At 40.3% G+C, this 25,808-nt stretch overlaps 1 protein-coding gene across 2 annotated transcripts in view; it reads right to left on the bottom strand.

Annotated features, from left to right (window-relative positions):
- Positions 1-2,408: 2,408 nt before the first annotated feature.
- man2a2 (mannosidase, alpha, class 2A, member 2) overlaps positions 2,409-25,808 on the bottom strand; it is a 33,561-nt gene continuing 10,161 nt past the window's right edge. For both annotated transcript variants that reach the window (XM_041795321.1, XM_041795320.1), the window contains exons 9-23: positions 24,624-24,801; positions 24,114-24,316; positions 21,448-21,630; positions 21,144-21,258; positions 20,949-21,019; positions 20,680-20,845; positions 17,451-17,687; positions 17,095-17,217; positions 16,747-16,861; positions 16,378-16,511; positions 13,459-13,600; positions 13,012-13,145; positions 11,993-12,187; positions 11,776-11,889; positions 2,409-6,496 (exon numbers count right to left, since the gene is read on the bottom strand). In XM_041795321.1, the coding sequence (XP_041651255.1) occupies positions 6,344-6,496; positions 11,776-11,889; positions 11,993-12,187; positions 13,012-13,145; positions 13,459-13,600; positions 16,378-16,511; positions 16,747-16,861; positions 17,095-17,217; positions 17,451-17,687; positions 20,680-20,845; positions 20,949-21,019; positions 21,144-21,258; positions 21,448-21,630; positions 24,114-24,316; positions 24,624-24,801 (2,263 nt within the window). In that variant the 3' untranslated portion in view covers positions 2,409-6,343. The remainder of the gene's footprint in view (positions 6,497-11,775; positions 11,890-11,992; positions 12,188-13,011; positions 13,146-13,458; positions 13,601-16,377; positions 16,512-16,746; positions 16,862-17,094; positions 17,218-17,450; positions 17,688-20,679; positions 20,846-20,948; positions 21,020-21,143; positions 21,259-21,447; positions 21,631-24,113; positions 24,317-24,623; positions 24,802-25,808) is intronic.

The raw sequence follows: 25,808 nt of genomic DNA, 5'->3' as shown, positions 1-25,808 counted from the left end.
GCGTCTGGAGTCCCATCAACCTCAAGGTGTAGGATCCTCCAGAGGCTTGCAGTTGTGCATAAACCTACTATTCAGCCACCCTATCCAATGCTCTCAAGCAGAAATGGTTGCAGTGCGCACAGAAATACATGAAGACTCATTTTCAAACTCTTGTTGACTGATGAGTGCTATGCAACCCTGGATGGTCTAGATGGAGGAGTAGTGGATGTTTGGTGGATGGCCACCATGTCTGAATAAGGCTGTGACATCAGCAAGGAGGGGGTGGAGTCATGTTTTGGGCTGGGTTCATGAGGAGAGAGCTGGTAGGCCCCTTTAGGATCCTTGAAGGTGTGAAAATGACCTCGAGTTTCTGACTGACCACTTTCTTCCATGATACAAAAAGAGAATCGTGCCTTCCATAGCAAAATTGTCTTCATGCATGACAATGCACCATCTCATGCTACAAAGAATACTTCTGTGTCATTGGCTGCTATGGGCATAAAAGGAGAGAAACTCATGGTGTGGCCCCCATCCTGCCCTGACCTCAACCCTGTTGAGAACCTTTGGAGCATCCTCAAGCTAAAGATCTATGAGGGTGGGAGGCAGTTCACATCAACAGCAGCTCTGGGAGGATATTCTGGCATCCTGCAAAGAAATTCAAGCTGAAACTCTCCAAAAACTCACAAGTTCAATGGATGCAAGAAAAGTAAGGTGATATCAAAGAAGTGGTCTTTATGTTAACATATAACTATGCCTGTTAAGATGTTTTTAATTTCAGTAAATATGACCCCCTAATGCTGCAAATTCAACAAATGACCATTTTCAGTTCTTTACAACCTATAAAATGTTTTAAAACTCTGTTGTGCTTAATAATACGGAAAAGTGCATTTTGGGTTTTTATTTAAAAAAAAAAAGGTTATCATTATGAAGTCTGTTCAAAAACATTTGAATTATGCTTTAATGGCTGATGACTTGAAAAATACCCTGACTGTCACTTGCATTAATATTTTGGAAAATAAGAGAAAAATGTCATTTGCTTAATAATGTGGAAAGCGGTGTACTCAAAATGTCATTTTCAAAGCCTGTGAAGCAAAGTTCAGATGAAAGATTCACGTCGCAATAAGAGCATTTTAGAGTGTCGCTGAGGAGAAATGTAGCAGAGTGAACTGAAATCACCTTAAATCGAGGGATCTAGTTTTTCAAATCACAGACAGCTGGTTTTTGGATATTGCGAGCCTATAAATGGGAGATGGATACCTCATTTTGAATGGCTGTTAACATCAACAAATATTTTTAAAGCCGAATATTTCTTTAGATGAAATCAGGCTGTGAGTTTTTTGTTTTAAGTAAACTTTATACAGAGTAAACTTCAGCCTGAAAAAATACTCCTGTCACCTCCATCATCTGTGCACACAAGCAGGATGTGCAGCACTACACCTGCTAATATATGAAAAATTCAGTGCTTCACTAGCTAAATTTGTCTGGACAAAAAAAAGTTTTCCACAGATTCCTTAGTTATGACAACACTAGGACAGCAAAGCATTTTTGGTTTATATGTGCTGTGTGATTGTACTGCTACAGTATGATGGTGACATTAAGTGGAATAAGTGATGAATTATCCTCATACAGCCTCATGGTTTATATTCTCACGGTTATAAAAAATACAAAAAAAACAGCAGATTTGCAGTACTGCCCTTCCAAAGACAGATTTATTGTGCAATGACTTAAGAAATAAATCACTTAAAACTGAGTAACTTTGAGAGGCATTGCTTTAAGAACAGCACGTTGTCCCCCTGAACAGGTAGGCTTTCAGTGTGTTGAAGAGCGTCCCATTGCAAGTCACTGTGAGCTACAACTCAACTCACTGAACTGCGCCTTTCAGAACCTCTTAAAACAAAAAGAGAGGAGTTATAAAAATGTGTCCCCCATACAGTGTGTGCCCATGAAGACAACCTGTTCCAACCAAAATGTTATTTGAACCAGGCGGTTAAAATGTTCATTTCTGCGAGAGAAATCAGCATTTTAAGTTTTCTGCACTTCCATATTGGCTTCATTTTCAACCACAGAGGGTTGCAGCTAAGATCCAACAAAGACCAGTGACACTACACCAGTGTTTACTCAACCCTGGTCAACAAAAGAGCCAAACTGCCAAAAAATACCATTGCAAGAGCCACAATCTAGGTGGTGAAAAGTGGCAAAAAGGGTTAAAGTGGCAATTAAAATAAGTTAAAGGTGAAAAAAAGGCTGAAAACTCCAAAAATGCATGACAAGAGGTAAAAATGGAGAGAAAAAGTAACAAAAAGGAGTTACAGGTGGGAAAAATTGGGCAAAAAGCATCAAAGAGAGAGAATAGCAACAATGGGCAAAAAAAAATGAACATAGAAGTGGCAAAAAATGGCTTTAAGCAGCCAAACTGGATTAAAAGTGGCAAAAAAAGGAAAAATTGCTAATAAGGGCAATCAAAATATACAGACAAAAAATAATGCTTGACAATTAAGTTTGGCAATTAAAACCTACTGTATAAGTGTGGGAACTAAACGGATTAAAGTGACTGTCAATGGATCTTTTCTGGGGTTAGAGGTTTCCATTTTTTAAGGTTTTCTAAGGGAATAATATTTCAAATTAAGACATAAAAGAGCCACAAATCATCACAAAAGAGCCACGTGTTGAGTAACACTGCTCTATACATTTGTCAGAACAAAACAATGGTTTTAAAGTCACCATCAGAATCTCAACTTCTGTCTTGATTGATAAAAACAGCATAAAAATCTTTCTGACAATCCAAATCCAGTAAAGGATTTCATCTAAACAGATGACATTCATAATTATTTTCTATGAATAAAAATGTTGATATAATTAGTTGTAGCTTGGCAGAGATCCAGGAGAAAGCTATTGACTTCATAAAGTTAAAAAAGCTTTCATAATAAAAGCACCTGTGGCATTCTGTCTTATTATTCAATAAGCTTTCTAAAGCAGTGGTTCCTAATCTTTTTAGCCTGTGACCCCCAAAATAACAGCAGCAGAGAGCGGAGACCAGCATCACCCCTGGAGGTGGTTTGAGTGTACGATGTTGCGCAAAGCATCATGTACGAATTTACACTGTAGTGCATTTTTTTTTACAAATTACCTGTACTCAAGCATCTCAATAACTATGTTTCATTTCAAATCTGACACATTCAAAGGATATTTTCTATGGAAAAAATATACCCCTATGAATCATTTTGCATTTCACATTGTCTTTTTTGGAAAGCATCCTGCAGCCCTCCTTCACTGCTCTATAGTACACAGGCTAGTATGCACATGCTTACAAAATGATAAGGAAATTTTAAGATCTGATCATTATTTTTCAAATAAACATACACATTAATATGTGTATAAAAAAACTGCTGGTTCTGTCTTAAACTTTTACAGCAACAAACTCTGATTTTGCTTTTCTTTTATTAATAAGGGATTTCTTTCCCTGCTCTGTTTTGTCACTACTGGTAATTAAAGCCCTGCTTTTATCCCCAACACTCTCCTCAAACTAACAACACATGAAGGCATTGACTCTGCAGCCACACTGACTCAATGTTGCCCCCTACTGACAGAGAAAAGAGAAGCTCCTCACTCACACAAAGGAAACCCAGAAACACGCTGAATAAAGTCAGGATTTACAGGTGCATTAAGACTAAGGAAATCTAATTAGTTTCGGATAAAGTGATTTTTATTCATTTATTCTTCTGTTCCCCTGCAGCGTTAATCCATCATGAATTAATAGACACAGACGAGAACTTGCCTTCATATATTACCTCTGAAAAAAACAGAAATAGCGCTACACAGATAGCACATTTTATAAAAAAGAAAGACATTAATACAGACTCAGACACACAGAAAAGACGGAGGCAAGGTCATAAGACGGCAGGAGAAAGTGCTGTTCAGGAAGCAGTGGAGTCTGGTCTCACAGAAACATTTAAGCGAAGGAGAAAGTGTGGTTTATTCAGCTTTAGAAAGCAGACGTGAAGCAGAGGAGAAAGAGAGTGGGGAGCAGCAGGAGGCCTCTTGGAGAATGAAGGAGATGAGTGGTTAAAGTGATGGGACACAGCGGGGGAAAGGGGGAGATGCTGGTGCAGCACAAAGTGCGACACAGGTAAGCCATGAGGCGTCCGGTCTCAGCCTTGGACACAGATGACAACATCCTCCACGGCTGCTGAGGAGGTGGAAAAAATGCCTTAGGTCAAGAAAAGAAGAAGTGTGGAGCTGAAATACTCAAATTAAAAGCTCCATTTGGAGGAGCTGAGGATTGTTTGTTTAGACTCAACTTAAAAGGGCCGTCTCACTCAAATTAACACATTTCTCCCTCTCAAGTAATTTAGTCGTGCCTTGAAAGGCAGTTTTGTTTCATGTGTCGAGCTTTTGAGAAATCCCTCTGGAGATTTCTGCCACCGATGGAGATGAATGGAGTTGGGCTCAAAGCACTCACAGCTTTGAAAAATTACATCTAAAAATTTAGCAGCAACATCTTCCAGAAAGTGTCCCACCCACAGTTTTCACACATGGAAACACAGCTTCCCATTTGGATAAGACATATCAGTCATCATACAGGAAATTAACATAGTTTAGTGTTTAATATGTGCAGCCTGGAACATCTGAATGTCAAAAATCCTCTTCTGATTGTTTTGGGGATGCTTCTTAAGCTGAGCTGGTTTCATTTTGAGCAGCAGCTCGATCTCGTTTGAGATGTGTGGTTGTATAAAAGTCAACAAGCTCACTGAAAATCAAGCATGTTTTAATATTCCTATTGCTGTTTGTATGCTTTCTAACCACTTTCCAATTTCAGGACAACAGGATTAAAAATTACTTGAAAAGAGAATCTAATTTTGTACTCGCAGCATGGTTTGTGAATTATCTCAAACTACGGGGGCAATTCTTCAGGAATGACAGGATGCTGTCTCTTTTTTTCTGAATAAAACTTTTTAATGTATTGCGCACAAAAAAAAATCAGACTCCATTATCTTCACTGTATGTGGGTGTTAAAGTCAGATAAAGTGCTGAAATGAGGGAAGGAAAATTTATGGACAGCAATTTCAATAATTTAAATAAGTTTCAGGTTCATTTAGTGAGAAAAGAATGAAACCTCCTCTTAGATTTCTGCCTTTCAAATGAGTTTGTGCTACTTGTGGCTATGTATCAGAGTTCACTGATAGCTTCGGGCAAACTTCAGTATTTTCGACATTTTTCACAAGGGTTAATCAATTATGCAAACAAATGTTGAAGGAGGCTCAAGGCAGATATTAGAAAATAAAACCAGCTTAAAGATAATGATGCAACTGGACGAAGTTTGCCTCACTTTTTTTTTTTTTATCAACGCCTCCCGAAATGATATGACCACCCCCCACTTCCCAAAGAGTCCTAGTAGACCTGACAGTGCTGTGAATGGTCCCTGATAGTGCACACTGTAATCTCACATCAACATACACACACAGCACACATACTGATATATCTGCCACGTGGAATAAATGAGGTATAGTCTTTGTCTACTCTTCTACTGCATACAGCGTGGTAAACGCAGCCAAACTCTCAGCAGTGAAGTACAAGCGCAGGAATGACTGACAGGAACACAGATCCTCCTCCACAGATTTTCTACTATCGGCAGAAGGGGTGAAAGAAAAGTGTTCAGACCATCTATAAGCAGCCAACAGAAGGCAAACAGTCGTCTGATATGGTAAGAGATCACATTTTTTTATCGCATAGTGACCGACGTGACACTCTCAGGACATCGTTAGCTTAAAGAGCCGCAGCGGCGCAGGTGAGATGAAGAGACAACACATTCTCTTTGCTGCATTCGAGTCTGTCTGGAACAAAAAATTAATTGCAGTCAAGTACAAAAAAAGGAATTGCTGTGATGTGTCTTCTTCACTGCGTACATAGAAAAAAAAATAAAAACCAATACATCAAATAAAGCTTTTTAAATTGCACTCTGATGTGGCACGAGTCCCAGCCCCCAACCCTCAGGTCATTTTGGATATATTTACATTCAGTAGTTCAGTCCAGGATGGAGTGAAGATAGAAAAAGACGAGTTCTTACAAAGAGGACTTGATAACAGAGAGTTTCACGGCTGCTTCTGATCTGTGCAGTCTGTTTCTGCCAGCTTCAGTTTTTATCTTCTCTCATAGAGATCCACAGCCACCACCTGCCCCCTGCTGTGCACTCAGTCCTGTTACAGTTGACTGTCCTCTCCCATCCTTGGTGTTTTGTGGTTCTGCTCAACAAAAACAGAGAGACTCAGACCTCTCTGATGCCAGTCTGTGGCTGGCGTGGGCCTGGTTCTTGGTTCCAAGGAGTCTGCTTTTGGTGTTTTTTATTGCCTCTGAGTGCGGACAGCTCTTAGCGCAGCTTGAGCTTGAAGGCTGAGATCTCCATGGGATCGAGGTTTATGGACGAGTCGTTGGCCAGAGGCGTGCTGGAGTGCATCAGAGTCAGGGAGACGGGCTGCAGCAGCTGCACATCCAGATTCTTAAAAAGTCCTGATACATTCAGCTGCAAAAGAGGAGAGCAAGGAGGCATTAGATACAGCTATGTGCAAGAGAAAATACAAATATAGAGAAACAAAAGGAGTCTGACCGAGTTAAATTAGACACAACAAGCTTTACAAATATTTCACTGGAAGTGAGAATCTTGCATTCAATACTCAGTTAAGTAAAACAGAAATATCAACACTCAAAGTGAATTTAAAAGCTCCCGTGAAGAGTTTAAACTGGTTAAGAAACAGACTGAAATTAATACTGATGCCTTTAGATGGGCCACAAAAGCAAACCGGAGCCTTGGGAAGACCGACTATTTCATTTTTGTAATTTAATGCCTCATACCACTGTTGCGTGTGAGTGGGAGTCAGATACAGTAATTAACAGCACACTGTGATAACAGCCTTTTACTGCATTTTCAGCAGGGAAATAAATTTGCATGCTAAAAAAACATCCAGATAAGATTTTTTTGTTGATGTTAAAAAGCACTTCTTGAATATGTACAGGATCATACATCAAAGACAACAGATAAGCAGGTTTAACCACAGGGGGCGCCAAATCCAAACAAGCCAGAAGTTCCTTAGAGGAGCTTTAAGTATTGCCACTCCCTTCATTATTTACTGCATGCAAAAACTTAAATGGAATAATGCCTTCCTCAGGGCTTGACGCTAACTTTTCTCCCAAGGAGCACATGTGCTCCTAAGTTGAAAAAGTTAGGAGCACATAAAGAAATTTAGGGGCACAATGAAAATTGATCAAATAATGTTTTCATAATAAACGTCATGCAAATACCCATTTAAAAACAAAATTATTTAATGAATTTGTATACAAAATGTACAGAATGGTAAAATCATCAAGTTTTGAAAAAGTATTGCAATTTAATTTTGTCTTTAATGTTACTAATTTTTAGGCTATCTGACAGTAATCGTGGGTACAAGAGCTCCATCTATCCTTAAACATTCTCCAGGTCCTCTGAATAATAATACTTAACTTAGGTACACTTCTGTCCCAGTCCTTAAAATGGTCATGAGGCCGACTCTAAGCAGACTCTGGTATGAGGTGTGGGTGGGATACAATGTCTGTATAGAGTCAGAAGAACCAATCTGTCACTGATAATAAGCATATATTTATTTGATTTATCACTGACATCAGGCTAAAACCTTGTATCTCAATTTTTCATGATTTTAATTTGTTTTCATAAATCATATTTATATCATTTTTTATAAATTATAAACTTTTCATTCCCTGAAAAGTGATCATTTTTGAGATACCAGTCTCTGGCCCAACACCAGCGTTGTCAAAGTTCCATCTGGCCTAAAGATTTTTTAAGATATAAGAATGTGCTGAGTTTGAGCCTTGAGATGCTTTTCAAAGAAAATGATGAATGATGGTTGGCTATTTGGGTATTTATATCTCACATTGGGGCATTTACTGTAGTTCTGTGGCTTTATTAACATAAAAGAGATGCTTTCTCATTTTTTCCACTTATTATTAATCCTTTAGTTAAAGGGGGAGGGGCCTCATTTTGGGCTTTGCCCTGGGCCTCCAAATGACTAAAACCAGCCCTGTCTCACACCTGCAGCTCTCCAGACACATCTGCCTCACCCTGCCTCATGTTGGAGCTGTGGTTTTATATTTCTGCTCTTTTGACAGTATTTATGATCATTAGTGCATTAAAGATCAAATAAAACACCCACGTTTGGACAAATTTCACTAGATATTAGATATTACATTATCTCCACATGTGATCTGTGTGTGTTATGCTCATTGATGACACACGTTGGCATGATTGTCGTAAGATCTGGGTGTGAGAGAGCATCGGCAGGATGTGGCTGGAGAAAAAGTTAAAACAAGGAAATGGGAAGCTTCAGATTAAACACGACAGCACAGCTCAATGAATGAGCAAACTAAAGAGACGCAGCACCGACAGACTTCTTCTGCTCTCCTCTCTTACACACACTCCTCCGTCGAGCACATACGACAGTAATAATATACGTATTTAAAATAATGAACGTTTAGATTTGCAAGTTAAAGCCTTTCTTCTTTATGTGGGTAACAGATTTATTGATGTGACCTACCATGAATCTTTACTGATGACAGTGTTTACCTTCATGAAGGTTTTAGTTAGTTAAAGTTTGTGCAGCTGTCTGCACGTCAGCAGACACGCTCAGCCAGTGGAGGCAGCAACACACTGCATCTGGCTACTTGGGGGCTCCGTAGTAACAGAAACGAGAAAGGAAAATCAAAAAATTAATGAGTAGAAAAGCTCAGAGTCGTGCTTGCCTGATCGGGCCAGTCCTTAGCAAGTTTTGCTTGCACGTCAGCTTTTTGAAGTTGCCCCAGGCATTCGGGCAACTGTTAATGTCGGACCCTGAGGGCGGCAACTTTATGGAGTTTCATCATAAATTCACAAACTAAACAATTGTAGAAGGTGACATTTGACAAGAGAGGATGCAGAACAGCAGGTGAAAATATGGGACAGGCGTAACCAGAGTTTCAGTAAAAGAGAGAGAGAGAGACGGAGAGAGAGAGAGAGAGAGAGAGAGAGAGAGAGAGAGAGAGAGAGAGAGAGAGAAACAGAGAGAGAGAGACAGACAGACAGACCGAGCTGACACTGCGCGCACATAATTGGTCACGGATGGCATCGATCTCCAAAAAAACGATATCTTGAGGGTTAATTTACTAAGGTGTGAAGACCAGGTAAAATTTATGTTTAGACAGCGTTGTATATACATACTTTAATCATTTTAGTCATACACAAACCAGTCTGATGTACAGAAAGACAGAAGCAAGAAACGCTCAAAGTGAGGGCCCCCTGGATGGATCTCTCCTTCGGCTGATTTTTATGCGCACATGTGCCCCTAAATATTTTTTACAGTTCGCACACACCGATTTTTAGGCACAAATGTGAGTGAAACGCTCGCACTGTCGAGCCCTGCTCCTAAAATGTCGTGAAACACAGTGGAGCCCTTTTTAACTGCTTTATATCCTGCACACAGTATTATGATAAAGCATTATCGTGAAGGAAGGAGTCTATATTACACATTTATCTAAAAATAAAAGTAAAGTAAATATCTAAAATCATTGTGACTGAAGCAAAAGTGGAAACAAAATCCATACCAAATACCAAAGACAACTTTTATACAAAATTGTGCTCTTAAATTCCACTTGAGTACCTGTAACAAATTACATTTCCCCAGTTAATTTCTTTTTCTTCCATCAAAAAATCTGACCTTGTGCAGATATAATAGAGTAGTGGAAGATAAGGTTGTCAAAATTCATAATACTACAAATTTTGACACCACGTATTCTTAACCATTATAATCTGATATTTTAACGACAGTGCCAGAGCTTAAAAAACTACAACTATTATATAAGATGCGTGTGAGAGAGGAATAAATCCATTTAAAAACACCAAACAATCACCTGTACACAGACTGAATTGCACAAATACATTGACAACGCTTTTGTATAACTGGTATAGTTATATTGGCACAAATGCTTCGGTTTAACATTGGCTAATATATTCCTTAGTTACAAACATCAGCTACTGGCCAAATAATGCAGAAGGCATAGAAAAATAGAAGGAATATATACTAAAAAGCATTGTTTTTCTGTTGTGTCCAATCAATTGTACACTGATATCTAGTATATCTAACTGCTTATAATAAAGAGATTTTTTTTTTTTTTTTACAGGGCAGAAGAAGTGGCCAGTTAGAAAAAACTCTATTTCCATGCTCAAAAGTGAGAAAAAAAAATGTTGTCATAGTGGAAGTCTTTACCCAAAAAGAAAGACTGAGGAAAGCACTGGTACTGGCATTATGTTTAACATCAGTTTGAACCCCAATATTCACGCTGCATCAGTATAAAGAGGTTGTCCTTGCAATTTTAGGTAAAAATACAAGAAATTTCCCAGTAATGGTTGCCTTATTTTCTGTTGCTGTGGCCTCAAAGAAGTTACCAGTGAAGAGTTTAACAGTTCACATGGGTCATGGTTCAGTTTGTGCCTTGGTTTTAGGGTTCAGTATGAGTTCAGTTAAGCAGGACAAAAAGTCTAAATTATTCATAACATGACAGTGCAAGTTACTGCTTCTTGTATCTTGAGCTGTTTAGAACTACCAATGATAGTTTTTACAGCCTGTAGGGTATGAAATATTAAACAAAAAGAGGAAAAAAGTTTTATGAAAATAAATACATCTTCTGTTCTGAAAATATCAAATAAATGAAATGTCAAAAATAAGACAATAAAAACATGTCTTATAGAGCGATGATTATATTTCTTTTTCTTTTTTAAGTGTGTGATCACAGATGTAGGTCTACAGTGGCTGCAGTGCCCATTCATGCTAAAACCACTGCTCATTTATGCCAGTAAACAACCATGGACTGGATTATATACGTATGTGATGGGACAAAGTAACATTTGAACGTTTTAACACTTAAGGGGCTTTTCCACTAGGGGTTTGGCTGCACCGAGCCAAACCAAGCTGTGCTGATTTGCATATCCATCATCACTGAGGCCACGCCAAGCTGCGCTCAAAGCAGGCCAGCCCCATCTCCAAGCACGCCATGCTGACGTTGAAGCACTTCACGAGGTCCGATTTGCTGGAGGGATTTACCCCCTCTGCTACCAATACCCCTCCATGATAAATTTTAACTCCACGGGGAGACAGAGATATGTTTTATCTCTGCTCCAGCTGTCCATAACTCTGTTACAGCGGTGTCAGCACTTTATGACTGAAACATTTATGACACAAAAACAAAATTTTAGATTTTTTTGCATACGACGGTCCAATAGTTGCACATGGCTTCTCACAGTAATGAGTGAGATCAGGAAGGACCAGGTGCAGATCCAGCAATACAACTTTTTCTGCACCTATCAATAACAAAAGTTTGACCATTTCCAAATGAATTCTAGACTTCAAAAATAAAATGCTGGAGATGTTCGAAACATTTCACCCATGAAAGTCAGTCTTTCATTTATTAATTGGCGCTAGTAAAGCATGCAGTTCTCATTGCCCACTCCAAAAATATGATTGTGTTCATTTTCTGCTCTTTAGACAAATCAATAATAAGGAAACTGTTCTTTGACTTATAAGCAGGAAAATTCTCTCCTTTGATGAGAAGCATGAATTTTTGTTTGTTAACTGATTGCAGATAGAGAGAGAGAGAAGGAGAGAGAGCAATAAGAGCAGCTTGCAGCACTGTCGGTCTACAGTTGTAGACCGTGTGTGTGTGTGGGGGGGGGGGGGTGTGTGTGTGTGGGGGTGTGTGTGTGTGTGTGTTTTCCACACTGACCTGCCCCTGTGTGGTGGTGCAGTTGAAGCCCAGGTTCTGAGCCTCAATGCCGCAGTCCAGTGCCAGACGATGAAGAATCATAGCTGTGTACTGAGACGGAGAGTGGGGGTCTTGCTGCTCACACAAACACAGGATCACCACAAGGAACATTTTTACAGTCAGTCCCATGAATATTTCAAAAATAAACCATGATTATTTGTTAGCCTGGTGGAGTTACCTGGCTCTGGATGCTGCGCAGGTTCAAGAGATGGAAGTCACACGGCATGATGGACTTCAGAGGGGCGAAGGTTTGCAGAGGAGGGATCCCGCGTCTTTTAGGCAGGACGGGCAGCGCAAGGACCTCGTGGTTCAGGAAGGCGTTGGTCATGTGACTGAGTATGGATGGGAAGCTGGTTGTTGCACTGTCCTGCATCTGGAGGAGGACAGAAGCACGTTAACACCACACTAATGAGTGGCAGTGAGGCTATGAAAACAACTACGACTCACTTCTAGGGAGGTTTTAAGCTCTTACTGTGCTAGAGGAGGAGAGAGCTCTAATTACTTAGATGTCTAAATCTGGTCCAGACAGAACTAATCTATCTTGATTTGTTTTGATGTTTTGATGCAGCTCAAATACTGTGATGTTTTTTTCAGATATCTTAAGGATGGTGTTTGATGCTTTGCATCAGGCCAGAGAAACTTTATCCCAAACACAGTCAGCAGTTTCTCCACAAAGCCAGATGATCAAACTGCAGCCAAAGCCATTCATTCTCTGTCATGTCATTAATTTACTTTACAGATTGAATCATTTGTTATTGTTACTGACAGGCATTGTTGTGAAGATGGACCGGTTAGCCTACAGCTACCAGGTGGAGGAGAGCACAAGCTATGATGGCATCTAACAAGCATCCTTTCTGTTGCCAAGGCAACATTACCTCTTGAACTCGATCACTCAAGATTTTGGAGAGGAAAGAGTGAAACAGGGAGGAGAGTTTGGCAAAGAAGCCAGCACGCTGACGATAATGAGGAGGAAAAAGAAGAAAGCAAAGTTAGAGAGGATGAAGCAAGAGACAGAAGGGTTGTAATAATAAGAAAAAAACATGAAGAAAGGTGTTAATGAAGACAGAATGAAGGACATGACGCTCTTATATTCCACAGCCGTGCTCAGAGCTCATCAGCAGCGCAGACTCAGACATGTGGGCAGGAATTTCAAGAGCGCTTGGCTTCAATAACCGCCTTCGCTGTCATCTTCCTGACCTTGTTGCCCGTGGATCTCCTCTCCAGCAGCAGACGGAAGCGATTTGCCGTCTTCTTGTTGTCCTTCAGGCCCTGACCCAGCCCACGATTATCATCCTGCATCAGCCGCCGGTCCATAATCACTTCAAGCTGGCCTGAAGAAGGAGGAGGAAGAAGAGCAAGGACAATGGCTTTTATACGGAGCCTTTGTATTGAACTTTAAGACATCACTCAACTGAGATAAAAAACACTATTAGCTATTCGCCCTTTACAGGCGCCTCCATTACTCACATAACCACGATAAAAGGATTAGCACAGTACATTAACGTGAGAGCATGAACTGGTTTGCTCTTTGAAAAGATCTTCAGGGAATAATGCAAGAGGCATAATACCATCAAAGGTAAGGGACAGAGAAATAAAGAAAAAAGATGAGAAATTATAAAAAATGACACATTAAACAATACAGACCATTCTCCAGGCTGCTGACGCCCAGAGACTGAGCTGTGTGCAGTGTGAGGCGGTGATGGCTGTCCTGGATGTACGCCTGGCTAGGCATGGGGTAGAAGTTGGCCTGCAGGGGGAGCTTTAGGTGATGGTGGCGAGGCTGAATCTAGAAGAATAAGATCAAATACTGAATAAATTAATATGAAAGAGATCAGGGATAGCTACCTTAGGAGACAAAAATGGCCCTAAACTCAGGAAGAAATTCATGTAGACAGGATTTAAGTCACTAATAGCCCAATTAATTTGAATGAATTGTACCAGCTATGTGCTCCATCCTAAAATCCCATTTGCAGAGCATATCATGATATGAACTCTAGAGATGGGATACAAGTTTCACTTCAAAAACAATTCTTCCTCCCTGCAGTGAGTCGGCAAAAGCAACCCATTCTAGAATTAAAAAAAAAAAAAAAAAAAACCTTCCATTTGTCCTGATTAATGAGCCAGCCAGTCTCCACACATGGACAAAAGGTGTAACAACATGCTAGGGTGAGCCTCTGGTAGCCCTGAACTAATTTGACAAAATCTGCAGTACCGTAGCCTCTGCCTAACCTGGACCTTTGTCGCTTTCTAATTATAGTCCCATCACACAACGATGATTCCTTTTAAAGTTTTAGAAAAAGTCACTCACAAATTGTTACCCTACCTTCACCAAAATAGCATACTGGACAAATTTCAGTCAGGTTTCAGAGTTGCTCACAGCACTAATTCTGCCTTACATGAAGTCAAAAATGACCCCCTCCTCACTGTTGACGCAGACAACTGTGCTGTCGTGATTCTATTGGACCTGCGCACCGCATTCAACACGGGTGATCGTGGCATTTTATTTAAGTGCCAACAACAGCCTCCACCACTTAGAGGTGTTACCCCAAAGTGTTTCATCTCCCATTTAGAAAACAGGACATTCTCAGTGAATAAAGGCAGTTCTACTTCATCTACAGTCAAACCTAGATGTGGGGTAGCTCAAGGTTCCATCCTAGGCCCCATTTCCTTCTCTATATTCATATTTCCATTAGGGAAAAGTATAGAAAAAGCTCTGTCCATCCATAAAGCCAAACAAACAGACTTAAACACTCTCAAACAGTTTCTAGATGACACTGATTGCTGATGTGCTTCTCTTTGGCTCACCTCATGCTATCAAACAGGTCTTGAGTAGCTTAAGTGATCTGTCCTCCCCCATCAAGCCCCAGGCTACAAATCTTGGAGTGATATTTGACTCTGTCTTTACAATAGAAAGCAAAGAAATGGTTACTAGTTGAAACCAGTTTCTTTCAGCTGCAAACTATTGTCAAATTAGAGCCAATCCTTTCTATTTATCACTCAGAGAGCGTAATGCATAATTTCATCTTGTCACATTTGTGCCACTGATTTTGTTGTATTCGGCGGGAATCAGCCAGTCATCCCTGGCCTTGCACCCTCCTGTGTAGCTGACCTTCTAAGGCCTTACACTACTCCAGGCCCCTTCGATCTTCAAGCATGGGCCTCCTGGCTGTCCCTCGCTCTAATTAGAAACTTAAAAGTGACCAAGCTATTACAGTATGGGCTGTGGAGTAGCAGCCTCACCCTCAATCAGGTCTGCTCCCTCTGTCAACTGTTTCACGTCCCATCTCAAAAAATACTTTTACAGTTTTGCTTTTGAGTCCTAAGCCCAGCGCCCTGGACTCTGTATTTAATTCATTTTAATTAACTTTTTATTGTTAAAGTAATTATCATAATTTTTCTCACTGCCGTGTTATATATGTGTGTGTTTGTGTCAATTTTCTGTTTGATTTTCTCTACTGTTGAATTTTTATTGACTATTGACTGATTCTATTGACTAACTGATTGACTTCTTATAATAACAGTCATGGTAGTTACATTAATGGACTTATTTACAGCAGATTTAATGTATTTTTGAGTCATACAGAGACAAAATTGTTGTCCTAATCACTGAAAAGCTGCACAACACGTTTTACCCCAGTTTTTAAATAGTCCATCAGCACATCCCTCACTTTCTTGTCAGTCTTTAGATTTCCACAGCATGCACTGCGGCCCGTCTCTGGCCTGTACCAGAAGCACCACACTGCTATACTTCACCAACAATACACATTGTGACTATTTTCAGTAGAGCCTGCTTCCAGCATGCCTCAATTTGCACAGAGCAGATAAAACAAATAAATAAATGAAAAACAAAACACCAAGTTCAGACTGCCGACTGCTTATTCCATTACTAAATCATGATTCGACAGAACAGAAAGCGAATGACCCACAAATCAAACTTTGAAAGGCGAGGCAACATTTTGTTTGTATGTTTTTCTCTTTATTCCCATGTGAACTTGTGATCTAATAATCCATCTGCTCTGTGCTGAGCTCCGCTTCAGAAACGGACCCAGTGGATGAGGCCGTGCATCGTAGGTCGAAAGGAAACTGTGGCGTGGTCAGCATGCTGCACAGATGGACTATGTGGAATTAGGGAGTTATAAATTCTGCCATGCAGTTACAACCAGCTCTCAATAGACTGAGAAAATTTCCCTCCAACTGGATATGACTGCTGGAGCTGAGTTTTTTTGACTGAGATGACTTTTGTTATGAGGTTCATTTGCAGAGAAAGAAGCCAATTCTTCCCTTAATGACTGTAATAATTTGTTTAAATAAGCACCAACACCACCAGTCCGCAGACATCCTCTTTGCCCTGAAGCACATCAAAAGCTGCATGAAACTCTTTACATTTGCTCTGTGAATGAGATGGAGGCTAATGTCCCATTTGTGTAGGTTTAGAGGGTATAAAAGCCATATATTCCTTTTTTATATCTGGGCCTTAGTCTCAAAAAGATTATGGACAAAGTCAAGTAATTATTTTCAAAAAGTTAAAAGTTAGTCCTCTCTTCAGCAGAGGCTGTGACTGACCTGGAAGCCGTTAAGATCCGTGTAGAAGACGCCTCCACTCTGGATGTCAGTGACCAGCCTCATGGCCAGCTCTTTATTAGTCTGATCTCTGATGTCCACCATGGTACTGATCTCAATAGACAACCCATCCACGCCTGGAAATAAAACAGAACAAAACTGTGTTTTTCAAATGCTACATGGGGATTTTGACTTCTAGAAGTATTAATATGCTTCTGACAGGAAAAGTGCCTACCTAATTGAATTATAAATAGTAATTTTGTCAAACATATTGGCTCTTTTTGCAATGGACCATCTGGTGCCTCTTAACTAAACAGAAAAAGCTTTCAGAAAGCCATTTGAACTGAATCCATTTGGTGGTGTGTGTATTACCTGGCACATTGTAGATGCGAATGGTCTGCTGAAAGTGCTGGTAGTGTGCCACCACCTCCGAAAAGAGGGGCCCCTCCACAACACGTACCACCGGAGGCTCTTTCTGGTTGTAGGGCTGAAAGTAGGAAGAGTCATAAAAATGCAAGAGGAAAAACAAGTGTTGAGGTACAGTAAGGAAAGGAAACCATTAAAATGTTGTCTATAAAAATCAAGGAAAAGATGAATAAGCACCCTAGTGTGCCTGCCTTCCTGCCCCCGAGCGTCCCAGTATGACACAGCGACAATTCACAGAGGAAACACTATCAAAGCAGCAAGAAAACATCCGAACAACAACTACTGAGAGAATACCTTCGCTTTGCCATCAGGTAGAAAGAGGTACGCTCCACTTTTGTCTTTGGAGGGGCGAGTACCATAAACCATGAACTGCATCTGAACCTTTACTTCCTGAGGATCATCCTTACGCTTGATACTCTGGGGATTAAAATAAAATAAAGAAAAAGGAGAAAAAAGTATAGAAAGAGATGAAAGGATGTTTGAGAAGCAACAACGCATGCCATGTTCACTTTGATCAAACAGCTGGGATTTATTGGGAAATCAAACTCAGGGTTTCTTTTTATCCTACAAAAGATCAAAGTCGCTACGGACGACTTTGAATCTGAACGAAGGATTTCCTCGACAGAAGTTCAGGTCGATAAATTACAAACCTCCAAAAGGCCAGTGGATCCAGAGAAGCCTAGAGTGAGAGACTGACTGCTGATGTAGAAGGTCTGAGGGTCCGACTGCTGCGAGCGAACAGGGAGGGGATCAGCAGCCCGAGCGGTGGCACCCCGACCGGGCAGCCTCAGCAGGGTGTCTGAGCGTAACGTCATGGGCGAGTCAGGAGCATCGTAAATATGGAAAACAGCAAGACCCAGGGGTGGCAGGCGAACCATGAACGTTGCCTGGACAGAAGAACAGGATGGAAGAGGGGTTGAATAAAAATGAATTAAAACAGAAAATAAACAAACTCTGGTGTGTAAAAGCTTGTGTTCTTTCAGCTCTAAATTAATTTCCCCCCTCTATCTGCACAGCGAGTGTTGACCATTAAGCAGTCATTAAAAGTTAAAAGCATTTACACATCAGCAGCAGTGTGCTATAATTAAAATGAGATAAGTGATTGTGTTAATGTGTCTGTGTGTCTGACCGTCTCACTTGAATTTATAACTCACCATGGGTAGAGAGAAGTTTATTCAAGCAAACAAATCAATTTAAAGTTTTGGGGAGGAAAATAGGATGTTTTATTCATACTGCAGTGCAGATTCAATATATGTTCTGATTCAACTGGTTGTTTTTGATTTAATTTTGTGAAAATTTAATACACACGAGTGAGTTAGCGGACAAATCTAAAAGAAGGAGGTGGAAGAACACTCAAAACTGTGACACCATTTTATTTGCAATTAATTTTATTCTGAGTACTGTTATTTTTTTATTTTTTACATAAAAATAAAAACTCTCTCCTTTAAATGCCAGTCTGAAGCAATTTACAATTTACCACCAGAATACTTTTAAAACTATTTGGAGAGAGGAGTCAAACAACCAACCCACATGCTCTTTCTGAAGTACTGCTGCAGATATTGTATAAATTATTCTGACTCCTGAAGGATAAAAGATGTGCAGAGATGTAGAAAATAAAAAGGAGAGATTCAAAGTTTTTTTCAAAAGTATTTTCTAGTGACGTTTAGTTTGCAGCACATTGCACAGTTACGACATACAGAGATAATTAAAGGAGTACTTCACAATATTTAGCATATCACCTCCTCTAAAGGTATTATCTATGACGGTTGAATTTTAGATTTGTGTCTTCATTTGAGCAGCTAAAGTAGTCTAATGATGTGAGCCTCAAACAGGAATGAGGAACATGCATAAAAGTCTTGTAAATCTGCACCTTGGGAAAACCAAATCCCCAGATTATTTTCACTTCAGGATTTGCCGTTTTCTGCACCTCCAGACACTGACACAAGATACACCACTTGAGGCCTTTTTTTTAGATTCTGTGCAGCTCTTGTTGGAGCGACAGTTTCACACTGGTGAATTTTTACATGATGTACTCTAAAATGCCTTTAATCTAATTGAGGATTGATTGTTTATCCACGGACCATAAACCCTCAAACAGCTGTCCAGATATAGGTTCACACTAGTGCTGCCTGAATTTGGATTAATAAATCCCAGAAAAGGACTGGCCCAAAAAACTACCACAGAATAAACACACTCTATCCTAACACTCCACTGGTTATATAACTGTGCTCAGAAAAGCTAAGATAGGGCTTTTAGTTTTAATATTTAATCTTTCCAAGAGAAAATATGGTTTAACCCCAACATGACCTGAGGAAGGTGGAAAGTCAACATGCCTTTATTCTTTCACTCTAGTTTGGTACAACCACAATCATGGGGAAGACTGCTGACTTGACTCTTGTCCAGAAGACAATCACTGACATCCTTCATAAGGAAGGTGAGCCACAGAAGGCCACTGCTGAAAGGGCAGGCTGTTCTAAGAGGCTTCATCAAAGCATATTCATAGAAAGTTGACTGGAAGGAAAAGTATGGTAAGAAAAGGCAACAGGGATGAGCTCAGCGTTCAGAGGATTGTCAAACAAAGCAGACTGAAGGAGTCTAGAGCGCAGCGCCGCGCAGTCCTGATCAGCAGGAAGAGATCATGGGAGAACTGCGAGTTCACACAGGAATAGTATGTCAACAGTGGACTATTTTACCTTTTGGGGTTAATTTATCATGCTGTCCGGTATAAGGTCATGATATTATTGCTTCTGCCATTGAGTGAGTACATTAGGAAGTTAAAAGGCAGTGTTTCCCATACAGTGGCGGTCCGCCACAAATAAATTAGGCACTGACTGTTCGCCCTCACTCTGTGAATGTAGCGTCGTTAAAATGACTATTTCGCGAATATCCGAGTATAAATTATGTGGCCAGTTTACAGGTAGTTAGATGCCTTTCAGATGCCTTTTTAAGACGGACAATGAGAAACTGCGTTGGATCTGCAGCGTTGAGCAGTCGTTCAACTTTGAAAAGGAGGAGGTCTAACTCGCGCGGTATTCGTTAATATACGCCACAAGATGACTCCGAGATAATGGCGGCAGTATCACAACACGTCACTAAAGACATGAGCCCAGTGTTGTTGAAAAGCCAGGATTTAAAAAATCTCATAAAGACACTTAACCTAGAACACAAGATTTGCCTCATGTATGAACTGGACTGTAAAGAGTATGATATGAGACGCCAGACTCACAAATACAGATGAGCTGAAGGCAGTTATCAAAGCAACCTGGGCTTCAGAACACCCGAGCAGAGCCATGGATTGATAAGCTCCATGCCACATCACACAGATACAGAAATCCATGCAAATGGAGGCCCAATCAATTGCTGAGTGCATCAAATGAGCATCATTTTCCAGAAAGTCAAAATTTCTGTATTATAAATCCTTTTGTTGGACTGGTGTTTAGTGCTATTCTAACATTTTGAGATAGTGGATTAAATCATCAAGATTAAACAAATAAGTCATAAAACATTTAACTCTGTTTGAGATTAAGATAGATTATCTGGAAGTGTCACTCCTTGAACTAAATCACGGGAAAAAATGAACGCATGATATTCAAAGTTTTGAGATGCACCTGTATAGTCATACCTTTCTATAGAATAATGCAGCCACCCACACCTGCCTACATCACTTTCACACTTAGACCAAGGCCTCAGGACTACATTCTTTTAATCTAAGCACCTAATAATAATAACTTTGTACTAAGTGTGGGGAAAACTGCTTGAAGAGCAAAGCAGTTTGCAGTGGTCAGTACAGACCATAATGGGAGACACCACTGCTGTGCTCATAGTATGCCAATTTCACAATGTGGAAACCCGCAGTGCCTTATGAATTTCATCTCTTACCTCAAACACCTCTGCACTCATTTGAGTGGCAGAGCTCCACTGAGCACTCAGCTGCACAGGGACAGTCTGTCCGTCCTCTGTGAGCACCCGCACCCTGACCGTGTTGACCAACACAGTCACCGCACACAGCCGCTCCTGCTCGATGGGGTTGAACAGAACCACATACCTGTGGGGAGAGGGAAAAAGCAATCAGATGCACAGTGTGGTGGTGGAGTGGTCAAAGAAGGGTGGAAGAGGAGATTAAAGATATGTGGGGATGCAGATAATACCTCGGCCCTGCTGGGTCCAGCTCGATTAAAGTGCGCTGAGGCAGAGAGTCTTGTGTAGCCCGCCTGTCATCCTACAGAAATAAAGAACAGAGCACAGAAAACACACACTGAGTACTTCCACAAGAAACAGAACATACATGTTTTCAGACTGCTCTTGATTCAGCAAGGGAAATGTTCCTGAATATTTCTTAGTACCGTCTCTAGGAATGGCTCTGTCTGGTAAAAGCGATAAAACTCTTTGTTCTTCATCACCAGAAAATGAGCAGCATTGACGATGACTCTCTTCAGGCCAATAAGTGAACGCAGTAATCTAGGGTGGAGAAGGAAGAATCATTAAAAGGCTTGCTTCAGCAAACAACATTTTGTTTCGTTTCAAAGAACTAAACAGAGGAGAACAAAATAGCCACAGAGATGGGAAATTAGAAAGAGTGGGGAACTATTTGTCTGTTACATAAAATACTATAAAATGTAATCACAGTCCTTTTTCTTTACTCCTCACCTGGTGCCATAGTCGACAACAACATTTTCTTTAGCAGTGCCTGTAATGGCATCGTGGTGTTGGAAGAGAGCAACAGACCGCCTTGCATCGACCAGCAGGGCATAATCTGAGACCGGGTACCGCCCCTCCATACCTGCATGGCGAGCATTCCCAACCGCCAAGCTGTAGAGAATCTCTGCCCCCCTGAAGAGCATCAATGAGTTGTTAGCATTGACAAGCCATATAAAGAGAGACATCATAGCTTCTTGAAGTCAGCTGTGTTAACTTAATGTTGCATATTCCCAACTACAGATTATTTGGAAACGACCCTTTGGGTATCTATTACAATTCATATACACATGCAGTGCTCTGTTATGTTATCAGATTCTAAAATAATGCTCCTGGCTTATCATGGGTTAAATTTCCAAGAGGAACTCTGGTTAATGTGGAAACCCTTGTTAAAAGTGGTACCTCTGGCTGATTATGTCTTGTAACAGTGTAATTAGTGTTTTCTGATTTGAAAAACCCCCTCCTGCTGTCCTTTTCACAGTCCTTTGTGTCACTCAACAAAAAGCCTTTAACCTGAAAAAATGTGTCAAAAAGGCTTTTTCCACAAACCTGAAGTTAATTAACGTGTCTGACACCTATTATGTGGCAGCAGTTTCAGGCATTGATGATAAAAAAAGAAAAAAGAAATCTTTTAATGATAATGTTGTTGGATCTTTCAGTATCATGAAAACATCAGTTTGAATTATGTTTGTCTGTCATCCATATGTTTAAATTTGCTGCTCCCTTTGCTTGACACAAACTCCATTAAGACTTGAGACTTAATGATCTACTCTCAGGGGACACTTTTAAGATGAATTTACAGATATGTCAATGTGAATGTTCAAACTTCATTTCGGTCCCTTATCTCTTTTCGATTCCGTATCTTGCATGTTTTCCATAAATGGCTGATTCATCAAGACATGGAAGGAATACGGTGCATGTGAAAATCTGCCTAGATCAGGCCGTCCTCACAGACTGAGTGACTGTGCAAGGAGGAGACCAGTGAGAGAGGACACCAAGACACCCATGACTACTTTGAAGTAGTTACAAGCTTAAGCAGCAGAGACAGGAGAGACTCTGCACTCAACAACTGTTGCCTAAGTTCTTCACCAGTCAAAGCTTTATGGGAGAGTGGCAAAGAGAAAGTCACTGTTGAAGAAAACCCAGATTAAATCTGGACAACAGTTCACCAAAAGGCATGCGGGAGACTCCATGGTCAAGTGGAAGTTCTTTGCTCTGATGAGGCTAAAATTGAGCTTTTAGGCCCTCACACAAGACACTTAACACTGCACATCAACACAAACACACCGTCCCCACTGTGGTGCACAGTGGTGGCCGCATCATGCTGTGGAGATGCTTTTTGGCAGCCAGCTCTGGAAGGCTTGTAAAAGTAGTGGGTAAAACGAATGCAGCAAAACATAGGAAAATCCTGGAGGACAACCTTAATCAGTCTGCAAGTGAACTACGGCTTAAGAGAAGATTTATTTTTCAGCAAGAGAATGAGCCGAAGCATACAGCAAAAGCTACAGAAATTGTTCAGCTGTAACAAGCTGGATGTTCTGGAGTAGCTGAGTCAAAGCCCAGACCTCTATCCAATAGAGAATTTGTTGCTGGACTTGAAAAGGGTTCACGCACAATCCCCGTGCAACCTGACAGAGCTTAAGCAGTTTTGCAAAGAAGGACTGGAATAAAATTGCAGTGTCTAGATGTGCAAGCCTGACTGAGACCTATCCACACAGACTCAGTGCTATGATTGCAGCCAAAGGTGCATCTACTAAATATTAACTTGAAGGGGATGAATAGTTATGCAGTCACTTTTAATTTACATATTTTATTGAATTGACATTAATTTGTAGAAATCTGTTTTCACCTTGACACAGAAGAGGTTTATTGGAATTTTTTCCCCAAAAAGCAAAATGATATCAAGCATGATTTATCAAATCAATAAAAGGGTTAAACATATAAGGTGGTGAATACTTTTTGTAGGTACTGTATATTCACGTAATCTAACAAGAGTTGGTTACCTGTAATATAAAAAAAACTTTTCCTAACGTGACCTTGCTCTTCTGATGTGTTTGAGATAAATTAGACATATGGAAAAAAATATTTTAAGTGAATACGAGTTAGGTGTATTGAAGTTCATACCAGTGCCAGGTAATTATGACTTTTCTATACATTTGTGGGAGATATTAGATTCTAATCTATAACTTCTGCATTCAGCCAGTTTTTCTTCATTGTTTTTTTTTCGGCTTATTTTGTGTTATGTCTGTATTGTGGATAGGACAGTGGATATAGTAGGAAACTGGGGGAGAGGGAGTGGAAAATGACTTGTGAGAAAAGAGCCACAGGCTGAATTTGAATCCGTGCCACAGACTTCGAGGACAAGAGCCTCTGGGGCCTGCAGACATAACCACTAGGCTTACCGGTGCTCTGGCGCGACAGTGTTTTAATTGTTTAACAGGATCAGTCAGGATGAGGTAAAATTATCTACCTAAAGGAGCACACCACATCTTCACGTTGTTTTGCATCCGATAAAAAAACAAAGAGTCTATTGTAAGACTCTCTCACATTAACAGCTACAGCATTCATATTACACCACAGGTGTGTCAGTTATGGAGATTAGTTCTAATCTGTCTCACCTGAGGTGTGACTCTATCACACGGTCCAAGCTCTTGTAAAAAGGCCGGGATGTGAAATATCCAGTCCAGTAGTGGTCTTCACGGTCCGCATAGGCAAAGAAATCTCCACTGAGCACTGGGAAGTCTGCAGGTCTGGATCCTGGAGCTACTTTGTGTTCTTTGTATACAGCGTTGAAGTAGTCTGTGAGAGTCCCAAACTGAGCCTAAAAGAGGCACATACAGACACAAAAATACTTCACTCAAACGCAGCTGAGCAAACAGATAAAGAACACTCCTCATTACTATGCATGCACCTGTCATCTTGCATGGCATCTTCTGAACAAAAAAAAAGAGCTGTGATGGATTCTTTGTTCTGTTGGAGTTAAATACCACTGCATGATTCAATATCACAAGTAAGATTGTACATTCAGATGCTGAGAACATCACACACTGAGACACAGAGGAAAATCAAAAAGACGCAAAACAACAATGTAAATTTGTGTATACGACAGATGACAAATTATCACTCACTTGTACGTGCATCTCTGGGTGGGAATTCATGTAGTCAAACAGTTTCTGGTAGTTCATATACTGCTGATCCCACTCAAGGGCCTTATCATAGCGGAAGTCATCTCCCAGGGGGACGAGGAGCACCTTGCTGCGGTAGAGTTTGGACTTTTTACGATACTGATCCAGGAGCAGGTTTGCCCTAAAAGAAATGATAGGAAGAGCAAGTAGGAGGGGGAAAAAGTGAAAACGCTGAAAGGTCACATTTCTTGGCATTCAAACTACCTCACTTTGCATTCACCAGATTTGCTGAAAAACACTATGACCTCGGAAAGAGGAGGATCAAATAGGCCCTGGAGGCTTTTTCCATTAGCAGCTGTAATATGTCTTCTGAAAAGTTCTTAAGGTCTCCTAAAAAAGGTTTAATGACACTGCAAGACTCCGTGCAGTTAGTGTGGGTCTACCCTTGTTCATCTACTCTGGCATCTTCTCTGGCTGTTAGCATTGGCACAGTTTCAAGTTTAGTTTATTTGGAAGAGACCAGAAGAGATAACAATGTGGTTGCAACAGCACTGACCAGTCTGTTAAATTCTACAAGGAAAAAGGAATACTTCCTTGGTATTGTAAATACTATAAACCCAATTAATGGTGGGTTTTTAATCTGAAAATTAAAACTAAATATTTAAAACACCTTTAAGAGTAACCTCTGTACTACCTCTCATTATCATTACAGCAGCAAAAACCCAGCACATCTCTCACTAATAATTTAATCATCGGTTGTTTTGCCCATTAATTTGTCAGTTAAATAGGACGGATTTTTTACCTTTTCTGGGATTACCATACGATCCTTACAAGAACGCTGAGTAGTCAGCATACAAAAAAATCTATTTTTAAAGTCTTTAATTTCTTAGCAGTGGTAGCATATAGACAAAAACAAACATTTTTCAGTGCTTTGCCTTCATCAGCACTGCCACTGTCCCAAATCAGAAAAAAAAAGGGTATTTTTTACACTGATGATTCAGTCTTCTTTTCTGTCATGCATCTGAAAAGTTTTTTGTTTGGTGTGCTCACCGTTCCATTTTTATCATGGTAAAGACCACATAATGAATTGCACAAGTAACAATGCAGTCTGTTTACAGAGGCCTCGCACAGATTTAAATATGCAGTTTCTATGTAGCTGTGTAGCACTTTTAGTACCATCAGTTGTCA

The sequence above is a fragment of the Cheilinus undulatus genome, linkage group 9 (assembly GCF_018320785.1).
Source record: "Cheilinus undulatus linkage group 9, ASM1832078v1, whole genome shotgun sequence".
Classification (NCBI taxonomy): domain Eukaryota; kingdom Metazoa; phylum Chordata; class Actinopteri; order Labriformes; family Labridae; genus Cheilinus; species Cheilinus undulatus.
Note: the sequence above shows the minus strand (reverse complement) of the source record. Positions and strands in the feature narration are given on the sequence as shown.